Genomic DNA, 12,811 nt, shown 5'->3' with positions numbered 1-12,811 from the left:
TACAGGGTAATCATTGAGAATTTCCCTATTTTTTTTCCTCTTTAATAAAAAGTATCCCTTCAAAATTACTAATAATGTATAAACTAATCATGTAATCTTTTAAAATGTTTATCCATCAACTTTTTTCACAATATAAAAAGTTAATCAAAATTACGTTAAAATTACAAAAATTAGGTAAAAGTTATCTCGATATACAATAAATTTATTGTGCCTTGGGTGCAACACCTATTGTTGTAAATATCAGAAAAATAATTATCATTGTGAATGACAATGTTGTCAATACACACTTCCGCAGTTTCAGATACACCCAAATACCCAACGAACAAGAGGAGACAGCTCCGCAAATGAACTTCACAAGTATAAGTTATAAGTACTTAAACATCAAAGAAGAAGAAAACACATTGGCTCTGTGATTGCTAAACAAAACATTGCTTATAAATAAAGCTCAATTGCTATTTGCTAACCATTGCAACTCATTGGCATTTGGCTGCATTCATGTTCATGTCCTTCCTGCATTTTCACCAACAAAGAAAAGGTCATTTAGTTTAGACGCCGAATTAGAAATTTATTCTGTATTTTGTGGGTGGGGTGGGTAAAAAAAAGTGGTGATAAAAGGTAGCAATTTGCAACAATTAAAATGCGTCATAATCTTATGGGATGGTACTACGAGGGTGTCACATATACCGTGACTCATTAAATTAATGCTATTGCTAACGCTATATTTTTACTATTAAAATATTTAACCTAGGTAGTTCATAGATTTTTTAAATTTTTTTTTTATTATAGTTATAATGAACATTATATTTCCTTTTATGTAAATGAAAAAAAATAGAAATTATAATATAATAATATATTTTTATGTAATTAAAAAAAATAGTTACGACATAAATCATTGTCATAAGTCGCGATCTTTATCACTATACAAAACAAAAAAGTTCCTTTAATGACAAATTTATCATTGTTTTACATCAAAAAAAAAAAAACATTGTTTTAAATCAGTGTTTTAATTAAAAAAAATCAAAAATTTGGCAAGTAATCAATTAAAAAATGAATAGAGTGATCAGCCTAAATACAGTCTTATTGTCATAATAAAGCAATGACACAATTTTTGTACTCCTTATCGAACAGAGACTGAGGGACCATTCCCACACTCCTAAGTCCTAACCAATCTTGGTAAAATGTGACGGTAAAATGTGTGAAAAAGCATTTACCATATAGGGCAACAGGGAATTGTATTTATGATGAGTATTCCAAACATCTCATAGTTATATACTCCCTACGTTCATAAAGTTCTCAATTTTGCATTTTATGCAATATGTTATCTACTCCTTTGGCCATTAATATCTTTAAATAGGTAAGTCTATGTCAAAAAAATAAGGAAACTTACAAATTACTATATACTTCATCTGTTCTTATTTAAATGACACAATTATTTAGTCAAGTTTGCCAATGCACTATTTAGTCAAGTTTGCCAATGCACGATTTTAAACAATAATATCTTCAATTTTGGATAAGAAAAAATTATAAAAAGTTGATATTTATAAAATATTTATTGAGACGAATCTAACAAGACCCCACACGACTTTGTTTTTACTTAAGTATAAACCACAAAAGGAAATCAAAGGAGGTTGGGTGAATAGTGTCCAAAACCCTATTGTGTCATATAAATAAGAATGGAGGAAGTAGATATTTAGTCACCGCAAATTACTACTTAGCTTGTTACGTTAAAGTTGCCAATTACTACCTACATATTTAGTTATTGTTGTCAATTACTACCTTAGCTCATATTTCGGCCAATTAGTCACTAATCATATCATAATTAACTGTTAATAATACTTTACTTATTTAAATTATTTAGTAAAATACATTTTTTTAAATTATAATTATTTTTTTAAAAATCATAAATATTTCATAACCCACCGTTAGTCATACTTTACTATTTTAATTATTTAAGAAAAAATTAAAAATTTATTAGTTAATTAAAATAATTAAAGTATGATTAACAGTTGACTATGAAATGATTAGTGACTAATTAGCGTAGGTAGCAATTGACAACTTTTAACAAGCTAGATAGTAATTGGCAAAGTCACCAAAAATCTAGGTAGTAATTTGCAGATTTTCAAAAAAACAAAAACTTCAAGTATGTGCAAGTAAATAATAAAAATTTGATATTAAGAAAATTCATATTAAAACAAATCCAATGACATCCATCAAAATAATGATTTTTTTTCTAATATCTTAACAACCAATTACGGTTAAATTTAAAGTTTTAACTTTTAACCAACGTGAGAACTTTATGAAACGGAGGAAGTATTTGACATTAGACATCCTAAGTATTAGGCCGGACAGAGAAACTGATGAAGTAACTAAAAATTTTCCCAGTTGACCAAGAAAGTGAATTATCTTTTGGATTGAGGTTGATCGTTAACTTAGAACTTGGTGCTACTGCCTACCTAGACATGCATGATGTAGTATGTTATTATCCCAATTACTGATTCAGCTGCTAATTAACAATAGTATAATTAAGTAAAGATGTTCAGAACTCTGCAAAGAAAGGGAGAAGAATTGATTATCAGTTGAATTTCCAGAAAAGAAGGATGAGAACCTTACCAACACGAAAGGACTGTCATATGGAGGTTCACTAACTTCAACCTTCAAAAACCACAATCTTGCAGTCGATCTCCACGTAAGGAATTTCTCTTATGGTTCTCCATTTAGGACCTTCTTCAGGCTGATATAGCTGTTTCACCACATCACTTTTGATAATGATCAATGATTGTATTGACACTGGTAGCATAGGCAAGGAATTCAGCCTATTGCAACGGTTGATCTCTAAATTTTGCAATGAATTCATATGATTAAACGATTGCATCAAGAAAAGGTTTGGACAATTCTGAACCAAAAGAACACGGAGCTGTGGCATGCTATTGTCTGGCAATGTTTCCCACCTCTGAAGGTGCATCATGTCTTTGATTATCAGAGACTCTAATGAAGGGAAGGCTCCAGTTTTACTTTCTCCGCAAAAATGGCTGTCCACATATTTTACATAGCACATACCTTCTATATGAAGATTCTTGAGGAAAGGAAGTTGTCCAAGTGAAGGCAACACATCATTTTGCCGGCAATGTTGCACATGAATACTCACAAGTCTGCAGGTTGGGCTTGTTAGCCAACCAGGAAAGCTAGAACCACCATAGTTAATTATTTGCAGCTCTGTCAAAGTTTTGTGAGGTTGAAGGCCAGCGAGGACATCGATTGCAATTGAACCATCTATAGAGCAATGACTCCATTCTAATTCCAACCTTCTGATAAATGGTTTACTGCACATCATGGCTTCCCTGGCCTCTGCCCCATCCTTGACATTTTCAAGTTTACTAATGCAAATTGAACCACGTATATGATTCAAAATTTTCAGCTCTGTAATGCGATATCCTTCTCTCTTACCAACAACAAAGGCAGAAAGTGTTTTAAGGTGATTTAGACTTCCTAGGCCTGCTGGCATGCACCTCAATTTCCTAATGTCCACATCAAGATGTACAAGATTGCTCAAGTTTTTCAAATCTTTTGGCAACTCTAGAAGTTCATGACATCCTTTCAACTTGAGTATTTGCAATCCATTAAGGTTAGAAGCTGACTTAGGCAACCTTAGGATATGCGTCTGAGATGCATCTAAATACCGAAGATGCTTTAGTCTACCCAAAGACTCAGGAAGCTCATCGATATCAGTATGACTCAAGTCTAGAACTCTTAGTCGCACTAGCTTCTGAAAAAGTGAATAAGGAACTTTGCCAATTCGGGTTCCATGTTCACTTAGTAAAAGAAATGTTCTCAGACCATCACATTTCTCAATTTCCTCGAGGAATTTCAGTTGGATGCTATGACAAAGCAAAGACAAATGACGAGCCTTTTTGTACCAATGAACTGATGAGCTAGACCGTTCACCTTCCTCAAACATAAAACATGTGCCAGAGGACAGTAATTCAGCAAACCTGCGAATAAATTCATGTATTTTGTAAGTTTGCATATCGTGGTCATCAAGATGTGCATGTTGAAAGACGGATCTCCATCGTAGCTCATCCCAGTAATCACCTCCAATCTGTTCTAGGCTTGTCTTCCCTTGAGGCAGAAGAAAACCTTCCGCCATCCATAGCTGAACCAAGCTGTCTTTCTTGAAGACGTAATCACAAGGGAATAAGGAGCAGTAAGCAAGGCACCTCTTCAGATATGATGCCAGATCAGGGTTACTGAATCTAAAAGCAGGAAATATTTCTTCTTTGAATTCCCGTAACTCACATATGTCTCTCTCTGATAAGGTCACCCATTCATCCTCACCACGTTTAGAAGATAAGAGGAGGCCCAGTGTATTGGCCACCAGAGGCAAACCCTTGCACTTTTGGGCTAATTCTCCAGCAATATCCTCCAAAGTTACACGTTGACGTTCAGATAGATTATTATAAGAGAGTGCTCTATCCAGTATTAGAGTCTGACAATCTTCATTCCTCATCAACTGCAAATGATATGGAATAGCTTTGGTAACGGATGCTACATTCGGATTGCTAGTGGTGAGAAGAAGTTTGAAACCAGACGAGTACTGAAACAGAGAACAGAAAGTAATCCAATCATCCTTCTTGACATTCCATAAGTCATCCAACACGATCAAAAACTTTTTTCCCACACAAAATTCCTGAAATTCTAGAAAGTGTGTCGTATAAAAACACTTGTACTCATATTCCTGCCTCCAATACCTGATGAGGAAGTCTTTAATTGTTGCCAGATCGAAATTCGAAGACACTGAGACCCACACTATATGATGAAAATTGTCTCGGATTCTGGAATCACATTGAACATTATGAGCAAGTGTTGTTTTTCCAAGTCCGGCTATGCCAACAACAGAAACAAAGCTTATTTTCTCCTCCAGAAGCAGGGCAATAATGCTCTCTTTGTCTGCATCTCTCCCAATCAACTTCACAGGAGGCAGTAACTGTTCCTTTCTGTCAACAGTTTTTTTCTGCTTTGTTTTGTTGACGATATCTAATCCACTTACTATGTCCTTCAACCTATCTTGGAGATCTTGCATCTGTTGGGCCATGCTTCCCTTGGTGAAATATGACAAGATTTTCACCAGTAGTGTAGTTCTGCAGCCACCAAGCACTATATCATCAATCAAGTCTTCAGCGTCATAGCAGACTCTTGTTAGATCTCCAACCCAGTGTTGCCAACTTTTGTTGTTTGTCAACTGAAAGCTTTCTTGCAAGGCTTGGGCCTTCAAAAGTTCCCCCTCCAACTTGTTCAGTTCGCATTCTGGATTAAAGCGAATTACTCGAACAGCTTCATCGATGACTAAGGATTTGAATCTTTCTCGCAACTCTTGAAGCAAAGCCAACGCCAAGAAAGACGGAATTGCTTCCATCAGTGGCTTTCAACTAATTGATCAAGATTCAAGGGCAATAAAGTTGTAGGAAATGAAGCCTGTGTTTTCTGTATAATTAGATGCTGCTGTTATCTCAGGAGCATTAGCTGAAAATGAAACCCTGGAGTCTGGAGAATGGAGAATGGAGAATGGAGATAAGATGTTAAAAACTCAAAGTCAACAGCTTTATGTTGGCTCGTTCAAGATGCTTCTTAGAAGGTGCCAATAAGTGAGGATATCATGAATTACATGATGTCAACAACTAACATGGTGCTGGCATAACAAAACAAAAAAAAATTACAATAAAGAAAGTTAATTAGTGTTAAAATAAACCACACCCCCTCCTGGATATTGTATTCAATCTACGTTACCTACTGCGATACACTCCACCAAGACGATGACTCCCATCTGGCTAGCTGCCTAGCTCCCACCTCTAAAATGACTCTCCCCCCACCCTCCAGCCAGTCACCAGCCATCCTGCTGACCAAGACCGTTCCCAATTATAACCATCACTATCTTTTCTTTGAGGGGATATAACCACCACTGTTTATACTTGTTTAATTTTTGGCACAAAGAAACGATAAGAGAAAATGTATGATTAGAGTAAGTGTCGGGTAATAGGAAGAGAAAAGATAAGAGAAAGTTTCTCCTTAAACTAAACCTCCTCGAGAATTTATACTTTGTACTTCTTACAAGTGAAATGGAAATTAAATAGAGAGAACTTTGGCGTGCCTGTACCGTCTACACAGGACACTATCTTGTCAATCAGATAACCAATCTCAATTACAGTTTGACACTTTCTAATAATCTTAAGATTCCTAACTAGCAGGCCTAGCGGTAGCAGCCCCGGCATAGCCAAATAACCAGGGGTTAGATGATACTAGCCAAGTCGGAGACCTTAGGGATTCTGATTAAATAAATTTCTGATGTTTCACCAACAAGAACCGTACATGCGACTAGGAATAAATGCCACTGTTAGTCTGACCAACCTAAATTTTGACATCAGAGAAAGAGGTCCTGGCAAAGTAAATCAATATCCTGGTCGAAACAGATGAAAACTCGATAGTTTACACTGTGTGCATGGATTCACCAGTTCAATACAGTAATGGGTCTTTTAGGGGGCACGGGGTTGCAAAAGAGTCCATGTATCGTTGTACATTTAAAACCTCCATGACCCAAAAGGTTGAACATTCAGAGTAGAAACTAACCAAACTATCAACAAACAACAGCAAAAATATCCCAGGCTTGTTCACAATAGCTTCTTCAAAAATCCTCCATACTCCCAACTCTCTCCTTTCCTCATTACCTCTCTTAAATGTATAACTGTCATACAAAGTTACAAACATATCGACTTAATTAACAAAATAACGGTTAAAGATTGAATCATACAGCGAGCGTGCGCCTGGGCACGCTCACACACACACACACACACACAAAGGGAAAGAAGCACTTGAAAGATCTTTGACCAAGTAATATCCTTAATTATCAAACCAAACATCAGGAACATGTTGAAATGCTTTACTAATTGGGCAAATGCTGATAACAGACCTTCATCCTGAATAACAAGCGATGGACAGTGATTTTTCTCCAAAACTTCAAGGGAACAAAGATTTGACAGTCTGTGTAAGCTTGGTGACCTAGGACAATGCTTAAACTTAAGCCTGTGATGAAAAGGTAGGGAAGTTAGTTCAAGTCTAGATAGGTCCTGCACATGTAAGGTAGGATATTTTTTTCAAGATGCAATAGCAGCATAAAAAAATGCATCATAAAGTCATAACTATATCACATTTTCTCTATTAACGAAATGAAGCAAAACTAAAAAGAAAACCGAATTACATTTTCTAAGAGACATCATAAATTCATAATAATGTTGAAAGCACATGTGACACAGTTGTCGGGCACACTGAAGGGAATAAGAAAGATCAGTATATTTTAACTTTTCTTTTTACGATAACAATTTCAAAAGGCAAATGTATTTCACTAGAAAACAACAAGAGTAAACTATGGGAAAAAAATATTCAGAAGAGAACCTTGAAGGATGTATGGAGTACATAAAAGCATCTAAAGAACACAAAATCTGAAGACTTAATAAGAAATTATTTCTCTTACCGTTGTAGAGCATCATACTTCGTATTTTGATTTTAAAGAACCATGAATCTAATTTTCATCTATCTCATACAATAATTATTAATGATAAATGCATGTGCTTGAAGAAAACTCTTCCATACACACCTCATTTAACATAGATATATATTGTGAGCAATGCCGAAGTTTTAATTAGTATATCTCCGTCCTATTAATCATAACGCCACGAAAAAGAAACAAGAAACCCAGGGCAGATATAGGACAATGTCATCTGCATTCTGCAAAGATGTTACAGTGTCAATGTACACATACTATACAGAAAGAAACAGATACATGCAAAATTTTGACCAAACAATAAGTTATATTGAACTAAACTGATTAACATGTTCTGATTTTTGTTGTAAAATAATGATTTTGCTTGACTTACTTGAATTGATATTCTCTGAATTGAACTAAGTTAATATCAGGTTAAAATTTTGTCCTATACAGGAAGTTGAAAAGAACGAGGCTTAAGAATGGTTACTGATGATATGAGAGGGGAGTCGGATTAGGGCCTCTGCTAAACATTACGCTAAAGTCGTTAATGCACAAGCTTACTGAAGCCACTATTTTTTTTCTTGCTACTGTTAAAAGAAGCCTACCTCATTCCTCCACTACCCGCCTCCTTAACCGTTTAGATATCGGTAAAGTAAGGGAGAAAGCAAAGTTATACACATGTACTTTGACAAAGTTTCTTCAAATTGAAGAATTATAACCTGTATTCAAAGTCCTCAGTAACATAGTAGTTCAGGACGTCATAAATATTACTGTATAACTTTCAATAGATGAAGTTAATTATCAATACATATACGAACCTTGAAGTAGTTTATAGATAAGTAACTAAAGTTCCAAAGAACTTGGTTTTTAGTGCACAAATCTTGGATACGTAGTGTATAATATATAACCTAGCACCCATACAGTAAGCAGACTAGTATTACAATGTTCCCCCTTTTGTACAATTTACTACATCTCACTTGAATATACTTGCAGTCTTGCAGAAAACTAGTAATGCATGCATGTCAATAATCAGAGGAGCAGACAGAATGTCAAGGAATCTCATAGATAAAAACAGAACGAATTGACTTGAAATTTGCAGTTTAGAGTAGAATGGCACCAGATAACCACAAAGTATGGTTCCTTCTCCAAAGTTCAAATCAGAAGTCCAGACCATGGTAGAATTTCCTCTAAATCTCCCTGTGCACATAAACAAAAAAGACGCCTTTCAACATGCAAGAAGAAGTTTATGATCCTAGAAAAGTAGAAATTTGCCAAGAATATAAATATCAAAGCGTCTATTAGAAGATAAATCTTGAACATGTATCTATTTCACATATTGCCAAAGTAAATAAAGCACATTCACATGCTGTAATAAAGAATTCTGAATTGTTCCTGATGATCCCTATGTACATATTACCATGGGAAGTTCGCAACAGAAAACCAAAAATTTTCTTTGCATGAGGAAGGAAAGAAGAAAAATTGAGTGCAAAGATGAAATACACATTCAAGAGAAAGAAACATATATACCTGAGATTCTTCGACATCTCCTGATGATCAATCCATACATGTGGAATATGTGCAACCTTATACCAATCCTGACCACCATCATTCAAGGCCATTGCACTAATGAAGGGGCAATCCTCGACAATGAAAGTTTCTAACCCATCAGGCAGTTTTCCATTAGGAAAAGAAGAAAGCATTTCACAACCACTAATCTCCAAGTGTTCAAGGGAACTTAGGCTAGATAGTGCGCGTAACCTCTGGAGTTTGGGGCAATGTTTAATTGTGAGCTTAAGAAGATGAGGGAAGTTGAACCTCCCAAGTCCAGACCATTCTTCAAAACTGAACATATTTTCAACAGTTAACCTCTCTAACTTTGGGAACGCAATGCACCCTGGAATGCCTGCACCTCTGTAAAACTTTTGATCAATCACCTTCAGTTTGCGGAAGTCAGCTATGTTTAAAGATTTCAGTGAAGGTAGTTGACCAAGGGATGATAAGACTAGACAGTTTTCACATTTGAAGAGGGTGATACTAACAAGTTTGGAGTATGCCGGATTACAGATCCAATGAGGAAGTTCAAAACCACCATAACAACTTATGCGTAACTCTTCTAGGCTTGTATTTGGCTGAAGTGAAGAAATAATATTATCATTTCCTACAACATCTTCATCTTGTGAATCACTCCAATGCAACTCCAGTTTTGTTAGCTCTGACTTGTTAGACAAACAAGCCTCCTCAGCCTCACCCGTTGTCAATACGTTTTCAAGCCTTGAGATGCAAAAGCTTCCTGAGATGTTATTCATGCTTTTTAACTGCCTAATACTGCACCCTTCTTCCACTCCCACAAGGAACGCTGATAGTGTTCTGATGCTAGTTAACGCTCCCATCCCCTGAGGCATTGACCGTAACTGGTGAAGGACATCGAAATCAAGATGTCGTAAGTTGATTAGCTTTCTCATACCATTAGGCAAAGTGGAGAGATTCCAGCAGCTTCTGAGTTTCAAGGTCTGTATCATCTTAAGGCAGTCGATTGATTCAGGCAAACATTTGATGGGAGTACCTGAAAGGTCTAAGTAACATAGACATACTAGATTCTCTATGGAACTTGGAAGCTCCATGAGACGAGTCTGACTTAAATCCAAAACTCGCAGCAGCCTCAACGACAAAAAGAAACTGCGTGAGACTTGCTTGAAGCTCAATTCTTGGCCTTGGATCAATATTAACGTTCTGAGTTGCTCGAGTTTTTTAAAACCACAGAAAGCAGTAAAATCTTTAAGATTGTGACATCGTATAGACACATGAGAGACTTCCGGAGAAAGATCGTTTAAGTTGTAACTACCCTCTATTCTACCAATACGTTTGTCTCTTGAGATCAATAATGTGTCTAAGCGGCTGTCTCTGATGAATTTATACATAGCTTTACCAGTTACCAAATTGGTTCTGCTCAACTGAAAGTAATTCTTTGTCAAACAATCCTCAAAAAATAGGCCAGCTATTCTCTCCATCGGCTCTTCAACAAAAATCCCATCTGCCATCCATAACTGAACCAGTGTATCTTTCTCAAATTCATCACCAGGAGGAAACAAAGCACAATAAAGCAAGGCATCATTAACGATCATTGTATCAAAATGCAAGGGATCATTGATAGACATCCGATCAAAAGGCAAGCTAGGCTGAAGATGGGAATAGGGATCAATAGGGATATAAGTCATAGAACCAGGATATTTTACATCTTTAGCAATAGAATGATAAGGGGTCAATCCGTGAGTTATAGATTTAAAAGGGCGATGGTCAATGGCACTGAGAGTTGGATAATATATAGGAATAGGAAGATAATTATAAGTAGGAGCAAATACAGCTGAGGCATTCAATAAGCTCTTCATATGATGATGATGATGGATTGGACTTTTCTTTGTCTTCCTCTTCTCCACAAACGTCGCCAATGACTCGGAAACAGCATCCTTGGGCGACTCGTTCTGCAGAATATTATTCAAACTCGTTCCTGATTTCATTTTTTCTCCCAGCAGTTTACCATTGCAAAATTCACCAAATACTAGATGGGTTCCAGAAGCTCCAACCCCGGCCGAATGTGGGGGAATTTCGTCAAACGGTTGGTAGGCTCCAGATATTCCACCCCCTGCTGAACCTTCATTAGATGTTTTCAAATGCATATCATCAAACACTTGATGGGCGGCAGAAATCCCACCCCCGGCCAAACCTTGGGGAATTTCATCAAACAGTTGGTGGGCACTAGAAGTTCCATCCCCTGATCCTGGCTCTTGGAACGCAAAATCTTGCGTCTTTTGCAACGAAAGCCGGTAACTCAACAAATGGCTTGTCACACTCTCCATGGTCAAACCCTTGACATTCATTAACTGCAAAATTCCATTCGGCGTAGCATTTTGATGCCCTAAGGATAAAACCGCACGGATGAATGCGTCGTTAATTTCCGGCGTCCAATGCTTTGCCGTTTTATTTTCGGAGAGTTCAGCTAATTCATGTTTAGTAGCTGGTGACGCTGCTGACATTGAAATAAGAGTACTAGAACCTGATTTGCTAACACTATCTTCAGGTATGTCAGATTTTCCCTTCTCCGGTGATGCCCCGGCGATGGAAGCGTCCATATACGGAGGTTAGAGGAAAGCGTTGACTCTCTGTCTCTCTGATGGATGGGAACATCAGGCTAAGCTGATGTTTTTTTTTTTTTGGTTCTACTACGTGGAATTCTCGCAGAGAGACGATGAGTGTACTAATCTCTCGCGTAAGTTTGCATGAGTACCTCGATGGATAACATTCTTGTGCAAAAAAAAATTGTGTGCCCCTGATCTACGGTATTTTAGTGTATATCCAAATATAAAAGTGAACCAAATCAAAGATATAAGTGGTCTTATTCGAGGACTAAAGTTACCTTACTCAAGGATAAATGTGACCTTAACAAATTAACAATTAAAAAATGCGACCCTAACCATAAACAATGAAGTGACCATGCTCAAAAGTGATATGTTTGTTACAAGTTATAACTATGACCAATACAACACCAACAATGAAAATATACATCAATACACAAGTGTAATATAGGTAGTAGGCTACGTGGAGCTTGGCCCCACACCAATACACCATATACAATATTGTATATTGCTCTACCATTTGAGCTAATAACCTTGAAAAAAAGATAACTTATAACTACAATAAACAGAACTTTTAACATCAATAAGGGTAACTAAAAGAACAGAACATGTGCGGATAACCTTCATCTTTTAGGCCGCCACACAATAAATTATCGTAGATCGGCCTTTTTGAAAAGTTTGTGCATCCCTATGAGTTGAGGTTTTTCCATTTTCAAGACTCGAATCCAAAATCTTTGGTTAAGGAGCAAGACTCCAAGAGGTCTTTAATACTCATTTTAACCTCAATTGGTATCAGATTAAGCTGATGTGAATTGTGAAACAAGAATTATGCGCAAGTTGGTGCATACTCGATTGATATGTTTTTTTTAAAAGGGGTATAATGATATTTGCAGGTTGTTTTACACAAAATAGAATGTGAACTGCTATTTGAAATAGGACCGTCTCAGTCAATTTAGAAGCACTGTGCTAAATTCAAATATTAGGCCCTATAAAATTTTGAGGATTATTATTTAATGTATAATGTATAATTACTATAGTATTAATATATTGTTTTCTGTATAAAAATATATAGAGCCAAATTAATGTTATGATTTATGAGGGTTGGTTTTAAAAAAAATGAATCCAAAGGTTTGATAGACATAAAAATGGG

The 12,811-nt window shown here is 36.2% G+C and overlaps 1 protein-coding gene across 5 annotated transcripts; it reads right to left on the bottom strand.

The window, feature by feature from the left end:
• Positions 1-228: 228 nt before the first annotated feature.
• LOC110777459 (putative disease resistance protein RGA4) lies at positions 229-11,778 on the bottom strand. 5 transcript variants are annotated; one of them, XM_056839047.1, is made up of 5 exons: positions 8,649-8,728; positions 7,643-7,773; positions 6,959-7,071; positions 2,611-5,538; positions 229-510 (listed from the first exon to the last, which is right to left on the bottom strand). In XM_056839047.1, the coding sequence occupies exon 4, from the start codon at positions 5,408-5,410 to the stop codon at positions 2,648-2,650; it is 2,763 nt and encodes a 920-aa protein (XP_056695025.1). In that variant the 5' UTR covers positions 5,411-5,538; positions 6,959-7,071; positions 7,643-7,773; positions 8,649-8,728; the 3' UTR covers positions 229-510; positions 2,611-2,647. The 5 variants fall into 5 exon arrangements, 3 of the variants coding, with proteins under 3 accessions (XP_056695025.1, XP_021837759.1, XP_021837760.2); XM_021982067.2 differs by lacking the exon at positions 7,643-7,773; XR_008930037.1 differs by lacking the exons at positions 229-510; positions 2,611-5,538 and adding an exon at positions 9,059-11,778 and having other exon boundaries at positions 5,545-7,071.
• Positions 11,779-12,811: the final 1,033 nt, after the last annotated feature.

Source organism: Spinacia oleracea, chromosome 3 (assembly GCF_020520425.1).
Source record: "Spinacia oleracea cultivar Varoflay chromosome 3, BTI_SOV_V1, whole genome shotgun sequence".
Taxonomy (NCBI): Eukaryota; Viridiplantae; Streptophyta; class Magnoliopsida; order Caryophyllales; family Amaranthaceae; genus Spinacia; species Spinacia oleracea.
This window is presented reverse-complemented; position numbering and strand designations above follow the sequence as displayed.